Source organism: Nesoenas mayeri, assembly GCF_963082525.1.
Source record: "Nesoenas mayeri genome assembly, chromosome: 1".
Lineage (NCBI taxonomy): Eukaryota > Metazoa > Chordata > Aves > Columbiformes > Columbidae > Nesoenas > Nesoenas mayeri.
In genome coordinates this window covers 20,262,320-20,281,121 of record NC_137541.1, presented here as the reverse complement: position 1 = coordinate 20,281,121, position 18,802 = coordinate 20,262,320, and the positions used below count along the sequence as shown (strand labels likewise).

Sequence of the window (18,802 nt, the reverse complement as noted above, 5' to 3'; positions counted from 1 at the left end):
ACGCCGCGTTCCTTCCCCCCCCACACCGTTTCGTTCTCCCCACGCTGGGACGTGTGGCCGTTCTGGCTGGGGGCGGCGCGGCTCGGGGCCTGGCTGTGGCCGGGCCCGGCCGGCTGCGGGCGGGAAGGCAGGGGCCGGAGCGGCGCGTTCCCGCCCTGTCCCGCGAGGCGCGCCCCGCCCCGGCCCTACCCGCCGGAGCGCCCCGTGCCGGCTGCGGCCAGTCCCGCGCGGGCCTGCGCCACCCGAGGGCGGGGGCGGGGGAAGCGGCGGCGCAGGCCCCGCCCCGCGGCGGCGGCGGGGCTGGGCGGTGCCTGGCGCCCTCACGTCCCGTCCCTCCCGCCCTCCTTCTCCTCCCCCCTGTCGGCGCAGCGCTGTGGTGAAGCCGCATTGTTTGTGCCGAGGGGGGAGGGGAGCTTCTCAGCCCCGGGAGCTGAGCGCCGAGCCCGCAGCCGGACGACGAGCCGCGTCGCGCCTCACGAATGCGCCGCGCCCGGCTGCACCAGCAGCCCCGCACCCAGCGCCGGGTCGCTGTCGCGGGCAGCGCGGCCCTCTCAGCGCCCGCTCGTCCGCCCGCGGCTGCCGGACGCGGGGCCAGGCGGCAGCCTCGGCGGGACCTCCGCCATTAAACCGGCCGCAGCGTCGGCCGCAGAGGCGGAGCGGGAGGTCTGTCAGCCGTGCTTCGGCGGCTCCCACAGCGTGAGTGAAGCCGGGCGGGCGGCGGGGGCCGGCGGTTGGGGGCTGCGGGGACGGGAGCCGGCGAGTCCCGCCGCGGCAAGACGGACACCGGCTGGGGGAAGGGCAGGGCGGGCTGGGCACGGCAGCGGGGGAGGGCGCGGAGGGGAGAGGCGGGCGGGGGGGAGCCGAGCGCGGCGGTCTGGGGGAGGGCGCCGCTCGAGCTGTTTTGTCAGCCGCCATATTTGTGGGCCGAGTATTTTCGCGGTGGGGAGGGAGGTGACTGTTGGGAAGGGCTGGAGATGATGGGCCTGGGCAGGAACCATCGTCCCGGGGGCCGGGAGGGGGGGAATGCCGGGGCCGGGCAGGAACCATCGGCGCGGAGGGGTATGTGCACGCTGAAGGCTCCTGGGCGTGGGCAGGAAGTGTTCGCGCAGGACCGGGGAGGGCGGGCCCGTGGGCAGCCCCGAGCCGGGCGGCGGGAGCCGGGCCGGTAGTCGCGGTGACTGTGCTGTCCCGGGGCAGCGCAGCCGCTGCCGGCGGCGATTTCCTCCCGCTCGGGGGCAGAGCGGCTGTGGCGATCCCGCGTCGGTTGGCCGTGGCCAGGCCAGTTCAGTGGGGTACGTGAACACCGGTTCTTCGCATTCCCCTGAGGATATTGCTCCACAGCTGAAGTTGTGGGGGATATCCGGCCCGTATGCGCGTAAGCGCTGTTTGCTTACTCTCATTGTCTAGGACTAAAGAGCATTCCTGTGTCTTTCTCTTTTTAATGGTCTGCATGAAAGTGTCCATTGAGAATGGAAATTCCCTTTTCCATTGAGCAAGGGATCCAGGGACCAAAGGCAATTTATTTGAAGAGGAGGAAGGTAACTAGGACAGAGATTGTAAAAGGAATTTGTAATCAAAAAGTATACCTTATCATACTTTTCCTGTTGGCTTTAGCTGTTGTACAATTTGATTTAAAAGTATTTTTTCCCCTCATACCGTGCATTCCACACAAACAGCTGTCTTCCTGTACTTGGGTGGCGGTGAAGCAGAGTGTGTGCTGGTAACTTTCTTCCCCAGCAGCAGCTGGTGTAATTCCAGGAGAGGAAAATTGTGGGTAACTTTCTTGTTTCATCTACTGCAGTCTTTGAGTTGTTGTAAGAGGCAGAAAAGTGCTAACAGAAGTGCCTTAAAGTAATTCTATTTTGCTGTTAGTGTGGTGTTAGTATTGAATGGAAACTGTCTTAGTTTACTCTTTTTCAAACTTAGGTCCATGGCTTTCATTCCTGTGGATCTACAGGGTACTATGGGGGGAGGGAAGAAAGATGTGTGATAATTAACTAGGAAGAGCAAACCAATTGCCAGGCATGAATTTGCTATGCAGGAATCTGATCTTCCTTCAGAATATTTATAGGACACTTGCAAACAGAAGAATTTTGGAGAAACAAAACATTGCTTTGGCTTCTGGAGCATTTAAGTTATTCACACTAAGTTTCTATGAAACTTGGCCTGAGTGCTACCTGTTACAATTCTGTGTTCATTGCATTTTGTTTGTAGCATGTCCATTCTGTGTTTAACTGTGACAGTAATTTGCTTCCTAAGTAAGCTTTATTTACAGTTGAGTATTACAGAGAAGATGCCTAGATGTTAGCTCAATTTGTTTTTATCATTCTGGTTCATGCAGTTTATTTGACTTTTATGATAGCAGTCCTAAATCTTAAAGCAACAATGCTTGTGCTTCTAGATGTTTTCTTCCTGTTCTGACTGTTTTTAGCCATGCTTAAGAATCTCAGGAACGGGGAAGGATAGAGAGCTTGGAAACTTAGCATTAATGTGGTGTTGTTTGGGTTTTTTTTTTCTGTAATACTTGGTTAAGTTAGGTAGTGGATTGTATACAAGTTACACTATTTTTTCATTCCGGAAGGCTGCCTCTCATCCGTCCCCCAGTATTTTGTTCAATACAGTCACTATCCTGATGAGCCACTATGAACAGGTACACAACCAGCCAAGATGTAGGAAAAGATACAGACTTTTACATCTAGACAGAAGTAAAGAACAGTGAGGTAAACATAATTCAAATGATCTGTTTTTCTTGATTAGTGACTAAATTAAAGACAAATACATAAAAACCACAAAACCATTCTCATCTGTAGTAGGTTGCCGTACATTGACACATCGGTGTGTTTTAGCTGAAGAATTGCCCACTATTCACAATAATAAACTGAAATCAGGGGCAATCGTGTTATCTTTGGCCTCCAAATTGTAAAGTCTATTGTGAAACTGGGAACTAACTTCTAATTTCAGCTGAATTATTAGTATGTCTTTGTTTTTGGTTATTGGACCTTCTGTAGCGGTATTAGTGGTTTAAACTTTTTTTACAGTTGATAGATCAGTATTATTTATTCCCATGTTGTTTTACAGAATTAATTTACTAAATATTTCTTCCAAACTTGTTTGAAGTGGTGAAGCCTTTTTTATTCATCTGTTGTTTATATAGAGCAGATCAGAGGTCTGTTATGATTAAAAACGTACTATTGTCCGATTTTGTGCTTGTGCTATAAAAACAAGTAATAAGAGTTAAGGATTATTTGTATATAAGATCTATGAGGAACACAATTCTCATATGAATTATAAAACAGCTTAGATTAGTCTTCGTAATTTTTCTGGGAAAACAAGGTCAGTTTGTGAGAGCAGATAGAGCAGACCTTCTCAAGAACTAGTTTGAATGCTAGCTGCTTAAATTATTTAGTCTTCGTGTAAAAGGAGTTCCTTTAGTACTTTGAAGGTGCACCTTTAGAGATAGGCATCATAGACTAAGCAAAAGGAAGGCTACATGGAGGAGTTTGTTATTGTTCCAGTCCTTGCTATTCCTGAAATAGATACACTAGTCTTAAACAGTAATTGTGTTTTCATCTCTGTGTTTCTCTGCTATTTTGGCAATACATGCTAACACTAGTTGTATTATTTTAGCTAATAAACAACACTGACTTGAAGTGCAGAATTTTTGGTTGGTCAGAATTTAAATGGTGAGGCCCTAATAATACTTGAAGCCAGTGATTAAAGATCGAGAGTTTTTTCTGTAGCTGAGGCAGAATGTTGCTGTTTATAAATTATTTATTAGGAAGAACGGGGATAGAACTTTTAAACTTGACCTTATAGGTTGGTTTTATAATATTTTCAGCCCTCATAGGGGGAAAAAAAAAAAAAAAAAGATGTTAAAAAGGTATAAGTGTGGAAGCTTTTACTTAGAAATTCTGTGAACAAAATGCATGCTTGTCCTGGTCATGATGCTTCATGGCGGGGTGCAGATGGAGCTATCATTTTGTGCATTATGTGGAACGATCTATTTCCAGTAAGTGTTAAACTTGAAAATTATGATAAAGAGCTTGGGATTGGATTTAAAGACAGGGAGATTTTTATCTACCCCAGTTACTCTGAGAATCACTCTTGAATAATCTGTTGAGAGAGAAGGGTGTGCATACATGCACAGTTACATGCAGGGAGCAAGCTTTCACTCTGAGTCACATCTGCTTTACAGGTGGAATATTTCGTAGTTGCAGTTCATACTGTGACATATTGAGCACTGCAGGTTCAATTGCGTTCTTGTCATTTTGTAAAGAATAATAGACTCGCTAAGAATTGAGAAAAGTAAAAAAGTAAAGGGCTGTCAAACTGCACACTTGCCAAAGACAGAAGTACGTGTAGTTTTCTGCCTTAAATTGTAGGTGTAGTAATTAAGTTTTTAACAGGATTATTTCAAATTACACTGGAAAACATTGTGGGGAAAACTTATTTCTCCTCCGTGATTTTGTTAGTTCTTTTGAGATCTGGAGGAAAGAAACTGTGGCTGTTGAAAAAAATTTACAAACTGCAGGCACCTTTAATGTATTAGGAAATACTGTGTTAAAGGTTTTCTTCTGATGTAACAGGTGTATCTTTTTTTTTTCTATGGCACTTCTGAAATGTTTTTTCTCATGCAGAGGTCATACATATAGCTCTTCTGTAGGATTTTTGTGTCAAGGGTTTCGTATAGCTGTGTTTACTAAGAGAAGCTGTTATTTAGGATATATATTTATCATTAAGTTACATTTGTACGAAACAAAGTGTGCAGTCCTATGAAGTAAGGGTGACTGGCTTTTTATTTTCATTTGAGCAGATAGGTTGAGGCCTATAGAATTGGAAGTTTTTTTCTTGCTATAATAAAACTAATAATATGAATATTTGGAGTTCATAGTATTAACTGTTGTTCTAATTTTAGGTAAACATTACCAAATGAGGAGAAAAGGAAGATGTCATCGAGTATCGGCAGCAAGGCATTCTTCTTCCCCGTGCAGTATTAAGCACTCCCCCACACGAGAAACCTTGACGTACGCTCAAGCTCAAAGAATGGTTGAAATAGAAATTGAAGGTCGCTTGCATAGGATCAGTATATTTGATCCTTTAGAGATTATATTAGAAGATGATCTTACAGCCCAGGAAATGAGTGAATGCAACAGCAATAAAGAAAATAGTGAAAGACCACCAATTTGTCTAAGAAGCAAACGGCATAAAAATAACAAAGTGAAAAAGAAAAATGAAGCTCTTCCGAGCTCACATGGTACACCTGCTACAACAGCTCCTCTTCCAGAACCAAAAGTACGGATTGTTGAATACAGTCCCCCTTCGGCTCCTCGGAGACCGCCAGGTTATTACAAATTCATTGAGAAGTCAGCAGAAGAACTTGATAATGAAGTTGAATATGACATGGATGAAGAAGATTATGCGTGGTTAGAAATAATAAATGAGAAGCGTAAAAGTGATGGAGTGTCAGTCGTTTCACAAAATATGTTCGAATTCCTTATGGATAGGTTTGAAAAAGAGTCTTACTGTGAGAACCAAAAACAGGGTGATCATCAGTCTTTAATTGATGAAGATGCGGTGTGTTGTATATGCATGGATGGTGAATGTCAGAACAGCAATGTAATCCTGTTTTGTGATATGTGTAACTTAGCAGTACATCAGGAATGCTATGGGGTGCCATATATACCTGAGGGCCAGTGGCTCTGCAGACACTGTCTGCAGTCCCGTTCTCGGCCTGTAGACTGTGTGCTGTGCCCAAACAAGGGAGGTGCCTTTAAAAAGACTGATGATGATCGTTGGGGGCACGTTGTGTGTGCTTTGTGGATTCCGGAAGTTGGATTTGCCAATACAGTTTTTATTGAGCCAATTGATGGTGTCAGGAACATTCCCCCAGCCAGATGGAAGTTAACATGCTACCTCTGTAAACAGAAAGGTGTTGGTGCCTGCATCCAGTGCCACAAAGCAAACTGCTATACTGCATTCCATGTGACATGTGCTCAAAAAGCCGGTCTATATATGAAAATGGAACCTGTGAAAGAACTAACTGGCAGTGGGACAACCTTCTCTGTAAAAAAGACTGCCTATTGCGATGTACATACGCCACCAGGTTGCACACGGAGACCTCTAAATATTTATGGAGAAGCTGAAATAAAAAATGGTGTTTGTAGAAAGGAGGGATCAGTCAGAACTGCTAGGTCTTCATCAAAAGTCAGAAAAAAGACAAAAAAGGCCAAGAAAACAGTGGTTGAACCCTGTACAGTTATGCCAACAGTATCTGCTCCTTATATTCCCCCCCAGAGGTAAGCAAACCCTCCAAGTGAGAGAAACCTTTACTTAATTATCTGTTTAATAGTAAACCAATGCTTTTAGATGCTGACTTTAAGTTTTGGTGCATTTTTAATATGCTTTCCTTAAAGGGCATACTTGGAGGATTAATACAAATCATGTACATTGTACTTTTATGAAATTGCATTACTAATACATTAACTTCCCCAGAGAAATTAGTAGATGATCAAGTGGTCTGTCTTGTCCTCAGAAACTTTATTTTTTCAGTTGTGTTTGGGTTTGTTTTGTATTGTTTTTTGTTGTTGTCAGACCAGATCATGCTGTGTTCTCAGTCATCATTTGCTGTACTTTGGAGAATTAACCACTGAATTCAGAATTGCATATGTGGTTGACCTTCATATTAAAAAAACAGCCAAGCTCAAAGTTAACTGTATTCATAATTTGAGGATCTGAACTTCTTTTCCTAATTTTAAGAGCACCAAACTGAAAAATTACATTTGCATATGTAAGACTTGAATCTTGCTCATCTCATCTAAATTAAGTATAAACTTGTACTGTAAGATCTATGTAAGTAGTACAAAGAAACCTTCCAGGAAGTGTTTTCTCTGTGGGGTAGAGTATCTTTTCAGGCATTTTTTTTCCTAAATTTGTGGTTTTCATTTGCAAATGCAATAGTATTAATGAAGGCTTGGATCATCAGTTTGCTATCTTGCAGACTTTTTTAGAAAAGTTAGCAAGTACATGATGTTTAGGTAGTTGGTTAAAGTATTATTGGTCGTGGAACTTGGAATTAATGTGCCCTCCCATTCAGTGGTGCTGTCAAATATCTATCCTATAACTTTAGTGAAAGATTTATGTTTGAACAATAATGAATTAATGCATGTGGCAAAGAGTTTTAATTCTAATGTTGTTTTTGCTTACAAATTTATACTTTGTAAGAATTTCTATTTAAGCTGAATTTTATATTAATGTCTTTTGCAGTTCTTGCAGGAGCTTTTGCTATGTGCTAAGTGCAAATATAAAGCACGAACTGATATTGCTATTTAGATTTAACATGCCATATTTTTGTATTTTAACTGTAGTGATCAGAGGGGCTGGCAGGTGGCCCTAGATCTGGTGAGGCTGGTGAAGTGATGCATCAAAAAGCGGAGATCTTTCAAGTGATGTTTTCGTAATAGCAAAATTGGAGCAAAATGAAGACCTTTAATCTCCAGGAGTTAAAAAAAATCAGCATGGACTTCAGTTACCTTAGCTGTATCTTAAAAGAACAGTAGCATCTTTTCAGATTTCTTTCAGTTAAACTGAGTTATAGTGCATTTCAATAGTGGTAATAATTTTTATTTCTAGAATTTGAGTAATGACAGAAAGTTCTGAGGTAGAAAAATACAGTTTTGGCTTTGCTGAACATTTGAGACATAGTGTACTAGGCTGAGAAATGCAAAATTGGACTATTAGGACCTGGTACCAAGTTTGTCTTTATTGAGTATTGGTTTTGTTTCTGACATTTACAGCATAAATGTTTGTTATCCCCTTGAATGAAATTCTTACTGATTTAAGAACAGTAGTTTAGAAAAATTCTCGAAAGAGGCATCACTTCCATGTGCAAGTTTATTGCGCTGTGACAGTGAGGGCTCTTAAAATAATGCAAATAAACGCTGCTTTTTTAAAAGCTCACTCCCAAGTCTCAGATAGTGGACAATTCAGGCTGGTTGAATTAATCTAAATAAATACATGATTTGAGACTGCAGTCCTTTTCTGCAGTAAGCTGTATTAATACAAGTAGCTACTTGTTGACTGACAAACAGCGTTTAGCTCCTGTGTGGTGTTTACAAACATCAGATCGATTGCTTTGTTCTCATTATGTTTTACTTGGTAAAATGGTATTTTTGTTTAGTGATGCATTGTAGAAAAACATAAGTTGATAGTAAGCAACTAGTACCATTGTTTAAACAGGTACTGCTGTTTGTGGGAGGGAAGAGTTATATAAAAGTATTTGGCTTTGTCTTGATTAGGACAATCCTGATTGGCGATGTAGTGTATTTGTTTTTTTAAGACAAATTAAGAAAGAACATGAGTTCCAAATTCTGTGTCACAAATGTAGAAACTGGACACAGTTTAAAACTATTTTAAAGTTCAGCTGTATTACAAATGGCTTGCCTTCAGCTGAAGGAGACTCTTGCTTAAGTAGTCTTTGTAGTGTGAACGTGCTTGGTCCTAGAAAGCTAATAGCTGAATTGAAAGCAAAACAGAAATAGGTAAATTAAAAAGAAAAGTGGTTATACTGCAGACTTAAATCTCAGTTGTCTAATTTTCTTTGGCTATTCTTTTTTGTCTATTTTATTTCACTTTTTGCTTTAGAAAACTCTTGTGTATGTATGTGAGTTAAAAACATACCCATAGACTAATAATGAATGATGTAGATATTTTCACAGCAGTCTTCATTTAAATGATCCCTTTTCTCTAAACTGTTTTTTAATGCTTTTTCTCTTGGAACTGCCTTTCCAGACATCTCGAGGAAGAGCAATTGAGCTATTTAAATTATCAGAGAAGAAATATATGTTTACAACATTCTGGAAATTGAGGCACATGTGGAGATGTTTGATTTGGTATACTTTCTTAATCATTAATAAGGAACTGTATGTCTCCTGGGCATGTAGCTGGTTCTTCAGAGTGAGTAGCCGGAGAAGTATACAAATATGAAGGTTATAGTGAGGAGGAAAATACTTGGTGGATGTAGCCTCTGACCACACGTGCTGAAGCTGTAGGAGAAATGTCTTGCCATTTATCTTTAGTTTATGGTAGCAGATTTATGTGGTTTCCTTACCTGGATAGTGAGTGTGTAGGAAAGACCTGGCATTTTAATAATATCATTTGTAATAATTCTGTTTTCCAAAACACCTGTGCAAATATTCACAATATGTTTAAAGACTGGTGTAGAAAAACATACTTCATAATTTCTACAAAACTTTCTGTAGCTCATCAATTTCTGTATCAGTTTATCTGTAGATCAGGTTTTTACGCGACTGCCTTGAATGACTTTGAGGTTTGTACACCTTGCAGTTTTCACAGTTTCTTATGCAGATGTCATACTCTTAAGCTTTTTACTGTTAAATTACATAGATAGTGTCATTCTCTAGGTCATTTGTTATCTAGTTATATGGCCTCTGTAAACTACTGATTAAGGAGTGTAGGATCAAAAGTTTTTAGCCATCGATAGGAGATTAGTGATTGCTTTCTGTCTTTTATTTTACTTTTTTTTTTAAATGGTGGGCATCTATCCTGTTGCTTAGGTTTTTTTAGAAAGTCAGTACCCACTTCCAGAGGTTCAGCAGGTCATGTGAGAGCCTTAAGAGGACTTCAGTGCTGACTTCTAAGTTGCTTAGCACATGGGATACTATATGGGACCACCAAAGAACCTCTTGTGCATATATGATTTGCATCAGGCGTTCTGGCTACAGAAATGTATTGTCTCTTTACTAGGAAATTCCTTTTTTTTTTTTTTTTTTTAATATAAAACTTCTGAAGATCATTGCTTATGTAGTACTGCTTGCATTCATCAGCCTTTTTGTTTTTTCTTTTTTTCTTTTGGAAAGGCAGAAATGATCTTAGTTTGAAAGTCACATGTTTCTGAGATGTGTGGGAGCAGCCGTGTTAGGTGGGTACAAGTGGGACAGGACACTCTGTCAAACTGTACACCTGTCTGGGAGGGACCAACAGTACTTGCACCTGTTGGGAAACAGTAGTCAGAGAAGTGGCCTCCCACTGCCACCAGCTAGGTTGTCTGAAGACAGCGGCAAATTTGTTCTTGCAGTGTTCATAGTCCACCAGTGGTGTGTGATGGTTGACTTTTGCTTAGTAGATGAATGAATACTTGTTTTACTAATCAAATACTGAAAGTGTTTTATATAGATTGCAGGTCCAGAGTTTCCAAGTTAGGAAATCTAACTTTTAGGACTGACTTGACAATATAAATCTAGCTTATTGTCTGTGTTGTTATCCTGTACTGGCTCTGTACACTATTTCTTCTGGATTATTTTTTTCCCCTGTTGCCACTCATCATCCTTTGTAACGACTGACTTACCCACTGAATAGGATGGATACACAGGGAAGAAAAGTTGCAGTGTTAACTGTGAAAACTGTCTGGTTTCTCTCACTTTTGAGTGCTTGATTCTTTAGTACAAACATTGTTTTGGTGTAGTCTCTTGATCTTGTGTGTCAAAAGAGGCATTTAAAATGTGATTGCTTTGTGAAAGAAAAGCCAGTGTCAATATTCATGTTCTTTAAAAATGTGAAAGTAGGACATTGTGGCTATATACTTGGGGAAATTGAATGTAATGTAAAACATTTAATCTTCAATATTCAAAATACTTGGATATAGTATAATCTGCCGTATTAAAATACCATTCGTGCAAGTACTGCACTCTAAAGCGGAAGCAGATATTTTAAAGCATATAAATATTTGCTTTCTCCTACAGTTTTGGTTTCTACATTATATATTTATAGTATCTGAAACTAAAAAGCATTTGAAATGCAATACTTGTACAGAGAGCAAAAAATAATAAAAAACAGTCCTGTTTGCATAATAAGTAGGAATGAGGCGTTATACTTGTTTTCTGTGTTAAATGCATCGGTTCTGTTGCATCATATTATTGAGAGAGAATAAAAGATCCTTGTGAAAGTAGACAAGTAGTGGGCAGATAACTGAGAGTAAAAATTGATGAGTGTCTTAAAAAAAATTTTCAGCTGTCTTTAGAAATCAACATTTATATGCTGCACATTAATCGATTTTTCTATGTTGACCTTTGCTTTTATTAGAAAGCATATCGCTTCTGGTAGTAAAACTGGATTTCTGGTACTTTTTGTCTCAAGGCAGAACTGGTATTTCCTTTTGTTTTATAATTTATCTAATTGAACTATTCTGAACTTTTTTACCAATAATTAAATGTATTCTTGATATCTTGACACGGGCATCCTGATTACCTCAAAAATGAAGTATGGACCAGAAAAAGAAATTAACAGGAAGTGATGAAACACTATCAGCAGAAAGGAACATTTGCTAAGGCCATTGACACTTAGTCTGCATTCACAGATTATACTTCTTAATCATATATGTGGCCTGTAGGCTTTGTTTGGAGGATTTGGTTTAATGTTTAGGGTACGGGGTGTGGGTTTTTTTTTTTTTTAATACCTTGAGAAAAATTTTAAGTGGGGCAAAAAAGTAAGAAATGCTGCTTAAAACTCAACATGAAAAAGCTATTGAAAAATACTACTAGAACCTGTGTTGCAAAAGACTGAAGGCTGAATAAATCCAGACTAATGTCTGTTAACTGTTTATCCTTGAATATATGTGTATGTATACTTCCACAAAATAATGTGGAAATACTTAATTACAGGACAGCATGATGTTGGTATGCCTTATGTTTGTATCTAATACTTAGATGATGGAATCACCTAGGTAAAGTGGGAGAGGATGCCAGCAGTCATCATCCATTGCTGTTTCTTGTAAGATTGATTGAGCTTGAAACCTTTATGATACATGTGGAAACTACTACTGATGTCATCTTAACCTCTATGCTTAAATTTTAAAAAAGCCTAAATCAAGAAGAGAACTACTGCAGTGTTCACTAGCTTTGCCTTAGTGGTATTTGGGGAAAAAAAAAAAAAGTAAAAGTCACTTTAGAGCTTTATTTTCAAACCACGTTGTCCTGACTCTGGTTGGGTTATTAAATAAGAATTAATTAATGTATTGGAGAAAGTGTGACTGACTTAATAGGTTGTAAAAGTAGATTTTGATTTTAAGTAAAAATAATGGAGAAGACACACGTATGGCTGGTGTAAAAAGACAAAAAAAAACAAAAAAACCACACAAACAAAACCACAAGTTGATTGATATCCAAAGGGTGATTCCCCCCTGCTAAAAATCCAGAGAATAGCAGTGTTGTCTCTTATTTAAATATGCCCTTTTAATGAAATTAATATAGGAGTAAGTTGTACATCTATTTTTTTCCTGTATTCTGGTTGTTTTGCATGGTACAAAGAAGCTCAAAACATATATTGATATGTTAAGTGTCTCTGTAAGGTGCATTACTAGTATTCTGTGTGTCCTCTAAGGGTTTTGGTCCACAATGACTATATATACAACAATGCAGTTATAAAGCTCAAAATCCATGTGTTTTTAATTTTCAGTACTTCTGAATTTCACCAGTTACGTGAACTTTCATTAGATATTTTGGTGGCAGTTAGAGAATGTTGCATCTTGTAAGTGCCGTACAAGAATGTGATTTTCAGAACACGTTGTCTGAAGAACTGTCTCCTGGCAGTTTTTAATTCAATAGTAAAGTTATAGAAGGCACAAAAATTAGTAGATAAAGGCTGAGATTTCTTTCATTATAGATAAAAAGGCGTTTTTTGAACTATACTTTGGGTGATGTTAATTTAGCCTTTTGAGATTAGATTTCAAAATCATGTTTGTTATAGTTATGACTACTACAAAAAAAAAAAAGCACAGAATAATATTTTCAGTAATTTGAAGGAAAAGTCATGACTCAGTATTCTGTATAGGAAGTGGTAGAAATACATCTATGCATGTGATTTTTCTGAGAAAACTAGGGAGGTTTTCCAGTGTGACAGGGTAGAGTTTTTTTGTTGTTTTTTAATTTTTTCCTTATCCAGAGTTTTGGTCACAAAGTTGAATGTTAAATAGGAACAAAGTAACCTGTTGTAACTAACGGAGAATTGACTGTTTACTTAACTGCTAAGTTCAATGTTCTGCTTTTCTGTCCAAGAAAGGAAGATGCATCTGTAGATAAAATACACACAGTTAGATTTGCAACCTAGCAGAGAAGGACAAATTCAATAGCTAGAATTTTAAAACATACAGACAAAAATGAATAACTCTGAAGGTGATTGAACACTGTGTTAGACTACTAAGGAAAGTTATTTGGGAATGGGACATTCCAGTTTGTTCAAAATCTTCAAAACAAAAGCTGGAGAGTAGTTATAATTAGGAAAGTGTGTATTTGTCACAGGGGAATTCTGCAGACTTGTGTGGCACAGAAGTTTAAACGAAATAATTGTCAGTCTTTTCAGGATTTGTTGTATGTGCTGTTTGATACATAGCTGACTTCTGTTAGTTATAAAAGAAATTTTATCCTTATCCTTTTTCAAAAGGAAATAAATAAAAATGGACTCCGATTTTTACATAGTTATTAATCCACCTCCTGTGTTATCTTTAAAGCTGATCAAAAGGGTTGGTTTGGGGTTTTTTTAGTTAAATAATACAGTAAATTGAAATTTTGATTGAAGGCGGAGATAAATACAGTCAGAGCAACAAAACTATCTACACTGTTGTTCTGTTTTGTTTTGTTTTAAAAGGTGAGTTTTACAAACACTGTTTGATAGGCAGCTGCTGCCGAAGGTTCAGTGTGGGAAGAGTTGTTTGGGTAGTTGTCAAGGCCCCAGAATTAATTCCAGTTCTCAGAATAGATGCTTTCATAGGATTTTAATCTTTTTTTCTGCTAATTTTTTTCCAGTTAGTGGAATTACTACAATTATTTGTAGGTAATTTTTGTGTCTTTGCTGAGCAAGACTTGAAAATTCACATGTTCTTGAAACTCAGTTTACTTTGTTACAATTTATTCCATTTAGATTTTGTTTTGTTCTGACAGGTTTTAGAAATACATGTGCAATCTTTGTGTTGGAAAATAGGGGTATTTTATTTGCTCAGTAAGGTGGAACATCATTTGATTGTTTTTGGTATTTTAGTGATAGTAAATAAAATTTTAGAGTATCATTTAGTTTTGCTAGTCTTTTGCATGTACGTTTAATACAGCTATGTTGGATAGAGGAAGATGCAAAATAACAAATTAATGCAATGGGAGCTTCAGGACAAGTATAGTAATTCAAATACTAGTTTAAGTTAATGTTTAAAAATTGATTCTTTAGTGGGTATTTGATCTTACTTAATCTTACAGATTTTCATATGAAGTTCCTTCTGCCCAAGTTACTATACTAATAATACTGGCAAAATCACATATTTACATAAGGAAATATTCTTTCCAGTTCATATTTTGAAAAGAGAATGGAGAGATGCTATAGAAGTCTTTATAACAGTAAAATAATATCTGTGGAGTTAAAAAACATTTATGGTCTGTGGAGCAGTTAGTGATGATTAACAGAAAAATGGCTGATTATCTTTTGTTGGCTTTTTTTAAGTTAAACTGCCGCATAGTTAGTCACCAAAAATACTGTTTTCACTTTTTTTTTAAATCTGGTTACCGTAGTTGCCACAGTGATCTGTAACTGAAACCAGGAGAGGAAGGCAGTCATGAGTAGGAGAAGGAAGCTGTAAGATTGCTAATGTGACAAGAGCACATCTCTTATGTTGATGAGCGGTGCTTTAAGAATATCACCTTTTGTAGGGCAGATAATCCATCAAATGTCTCTGTATGAGGAGAGGGTTAGTATAGAGCACCTGATAAACTGCAATTTCTCACTAAAGCTGTTGCATATTGACTATCATTTGAAATTAAATTGAGTCTGTTTTACCCTTTCAAAACAAACCAATTTCATCATCCTTCTGTTGCTTTTTTAAATGCAGCATATTTTTAATGCCATAATTTACACTTCAACCTAAACTGTGGTTTCAGGCTGGGAACTGCAGGTGCTATTCAAAAGGTTCAGTTAAAAAGGGACCTTTCCCTTTTTAAAGACGAGCAGGGAATTATATCTTTCATGGTTGTAGTGCATGGTGCAGTGTTCTACAGTCAGATGCCAGTAGGAAGGGCAGTAGTACTAGTTTTCTCAGTTGCCTGTGGCACAAATAAAACAGTTCTGAAAAATGTTTTGACATCTGCATAGCCTTGGAATGTAGCCCAAAAAAAGGAAAAAAACAAGAGGGAATATGGTTAATGGTGCCAAAACATCAAGAGGCTGCAGTAGTCATCAGCGTGAAACCTAATGCTGCTTTAATGGAACTAATTATATAACAGCAGCTACTGAATTTCATGGGAACACAGCCACGTTTTCAAATCTTCTTATAATGTGTTTCATTTTAAATAACTGATAAGTTGAGGGAAAAACAAGATACTGTGAGCCACACTGAGCTGTTCTTAAGGTCTCAGAACAGTGGTTCAGGCTGCAGCAAGTTACAGTGTAAGAGCTGTTCTGCTCTGGGTTTAGCTTAATTGTCTTAATTATTTAAATATTTTGAGTGAAGTGTGTTTCGCACTTAACGTGGTCTGTTTCAGGATACTCCTCAGGAATTTTGTCTTAACAAATTCTCTGTTTCACGTGAAACCTAGACAGCAAGAACACTTTTGTCTTCTTCCTTGCTTTCTGTAGTCGCTGTAGTTGTGGCTTTTATTCCCCGTTGTGTCTAAAGTCATTGTGATAGGGGAGACCATAACTCTGGTAGAATCTTCCAGATGTATGTTCCTATCTTCTCTTCTTTGTGAGCTGTCTTCAATAGTAGTCTTGCACTTTCTTGTCAATCTTAATAGAGAAATAAAAATTGTTATGTAATGAGATTGCTAAGTGCAGCAAGATAGGTGTGTTTTTTTTCTGAAGAGAAGGCACAAGTTCAATTGATAGACTGGTGTTTAATGTGCGTTCTAGATATCTGACTATTTTCTCACAATATTTGCTGTGTTTGACTTGACGTTTAAAAAATAAAATACTACAGAAAGATGTTATTCCTGATGTTCTCATACTTGGAAAAAGTCCTAGGGTAGACAGATAACTTGGCAAAAAAATGCCTTTGCTGAGGTGTTTTATGTAGACATGGGAGGTGTTTTAAGTTCTGTAAGTCTTGCCTCTGCGTGGGGGATTTGTCAATATAGTTGTAGCTGTTGATCCTGTCTTGTGCAAGTCATATCCTGGATTTCAAAACTATAAAGTCTTCAAACTGCTCTGTCTTACCTGCCTGAAATTTATAATGTTTTGGTTTTTTGTTTGTTTTTACTTTTCAGTATTTTTTTTTTTTTTTATTACATCTCTCTTGGGGGGAAAAAAAAGGGGGCAAGTGCAACAAACTCCTTTCAGACCTCAAAGAATTTCAAGATTCTAGTTTGAAAATTAATTTTCAGTATCTACAAATATAGTTCAGGTTCAGGTAGCAGAAAGGATCTTGTTCAAGGCTCGCACATCCCTTTGTGCCGTATTTCATGCTTGTGTTTAGCTTCACTGCGGCTGAAAGTATCACTGTGAGTGAGAACCTCTTTGCCAATATGGTCACTCTGTCAAGGGTGGGAGCTTCAAAATCAGCACTCAGTCTGTGTTACTTCGGGCATCACAGCAGTGGATAAATCATGTCTCATTTTCCCAGAATGGTTGTGTTGTCAGCCAAAATTAAAATTGTTTGGGACAGTAAAAGCCTACCTGGGAGTGTCTGAGTAAGCAAAAAGATGATCAAAGAACTGTGCTGTAGTTAGTGGACTCTTAAGAGTCTAACAGCAGATGTCACATCATTATATTAATAAGATCACAGTGTAGCTGCTCTGTAGATAACTGCTGTGTGAACATTCTCTGACCGCTGTATTTTGAGAAATTAAGGTGTGATTGGTGGTGTGTTGCCACTGCTGAATGCTGGTGTCTAAATGAAATATGATCAGCCAGTAGTTGTTTGTTTTTATTTGCAGGGAAGGCAAAGAGGAGTAAGATTCCTACCGCTTGTTGGGTAGTTTCTGCACTCCAGATTACCTTCTGTTTATTTGTATTTTGGAAGTTGGAGAATATCTTCTGTGAACATCTTTCCTAAGTTTATTCTAGCACTTTACTATTATAATTATCTATGAATAGAGTGTTTTGTTATGTGACTGGGCAAATGTACTTAAAGCTGTAATTAAAGATGTTTGCTTAGTCTTGCCACATCTGATGGGCACAAAGCCAAAGCACCTTTCTTCACGTTAAATTATGATTCTCTGATCTTTCCAAATAGGTATCTATTTGGCTGTGCTTTTTTTGACTCAGTTTAGTAGGTTATTCTGCTCCCAAAAGAGAAATGTAAAAGTACTTATTTGATTTTGGTTGCATTCTATAATTAATTGTAATTCTGTTGTGTTTGAAGTGTAATATGGTCACATCAAGGTCTGTTGTGCACTGAGTAAGTCTTTGTGGAGCCTGCTTCAGCCCTACCATGAAAGACTTACAAGACAGTCCTAAATCCATTTGCAGACTGTCTAAGCTTTAAGTTAAGCTAAAACTTTTCAAGAATGCCTAACTTACCTTAGTGTATTAAATGAAAAATAATGTCCCTGAAGAACTGAAGGACACAATGGTACTATATTTTGAAGAAAACCTGTGTTTGCTCTGCCTTTACCTTGTGATGACTGAAAGCTCCGTAGCTAGTTAGCATAATACTGAGTAGAGCTGTTGTACCTTACCTTCTATGCAGCCCAGAAAAAACCACCAGGGATAGATCACCTTTGCTGAACTCAGGGTAGACTCACTTGTATGTCTGAAAAATATCATTCAGGTTTCCCAGCTATTCATAAAAATAATTGTACACAAGGTTTACTTTGCTTTTTTTTTTTTTTTTTTTAGGTCTTTGACTACTTCTCTTATATCACTTACCTGAGAAACTGCTTTATCCCTAATATTAAAAGGGAGAAAGCAGAAAAATATTTGTGTGCTTATATTAATTATTTTTATTTAAATGCCTTGTGGTATCACTCTAAAAATCAGATACTTCTTGAATTTAATTTTGCCTGTTTTGGTATTAAATATAATTAGAGAATCTCTGATAGACCTACCACTATCTGTTGTAGAGTTTTGCTATGGGTAGTAATACACTTAGTGAAGAATGAACAGATTTTTTTTTAGTGTAAGTTTTGAGAGGTTACTGTCATGTCAGGCTTTGACATTTTAATGTGTCTTTATTTAAAAATAAGAGTCAAGGTTGTTGTGTATGATGTTCATATAGCACTTTCCTAGAGTATTTGTAAACAGAGTATATGCAAACAGTATTTGCATCTGTTAAAATCAAGTTTGGAGAAAATAGTGTTTATTTAATCATGATATTTTGCTTAACTGTTTGTATCATCCTCTTGCATCTTTTCTGTGTGAATATTTTCATCATATGTGTGGGGTAAAATCATAAGTGTTCTTCTGTTTTATATTTTTGTTTGCTTTATTTATGAAAAAATAATATTAGTGGATGAGTAATACAAGCTTTTTGTTGTACTTTGTTATGTAAAAAGTTAAGATATATTGTCATTAAAATAAACTACTAATTATGTGTGAAGATGGCACAACTTATCTGAAAACTTGTAGGGATTTACAACCTGATTTCTGATTTTATTTTTAATAGGAAGATAATTCTGAAATGCACATGATGCTTTATTCTCAGTCCTAATCTGGGATTGCTCTTGAGTTGATCATGAAAAAATTAATACCCTTTAGCTTTATAAAGTACTTTAATGCATTTGGTAAAAACTATAGTGTCAAACAGATGTATTTGATTGTCATCTACTGCTCAGAAATAATTGTGCTAAAAGAAGTGTCATTGAAAGAAATAAGTAAT

The 18,802-nt window shown here is 38.1% G+C and overlaps 1 protein-coding gene across 7 annotated transcripts in view; it reads left to right on the top strand.

The window, feature by feature from the left end:
• Positions 1 to 346: 346 nt before the first annotated feature.
• The window catches only part of BRD1 (bromodomain containing 1), a 61,329-nt gene continuing 42,873 nt past the window's right edge, over positions 347 to 18,802 (top strand). For 3 of the 7 annotated variants that reach the window (XM_080351513.1, XM_080351510.1, XM_080351514.1), the window contains exons 1-2: positions 347 to 696; positions 4,916 to 6,296. In XM_080351513.1, coding sequence (XP_080207639.1) covers positions 4,930 to 6,296 — 1,367 coding nt within the window. In that variant the 5' untranslated portion in view covers positions 347 to 696; positions 4,916 to 4,929. Of the gene's footprint in view, positions 697 to 1,206; positions 1,293 to 1,457; positions 1,539 to 4,915; positions 6,297 to 8,827; positions 8,889 to 18,802 lie in introns of those variants that run through there. The other 4 variants (XM_080351511.1, XM_080351512.1, XM_080351517.1 and 1 more) reach the window with 4 other exon arrangements.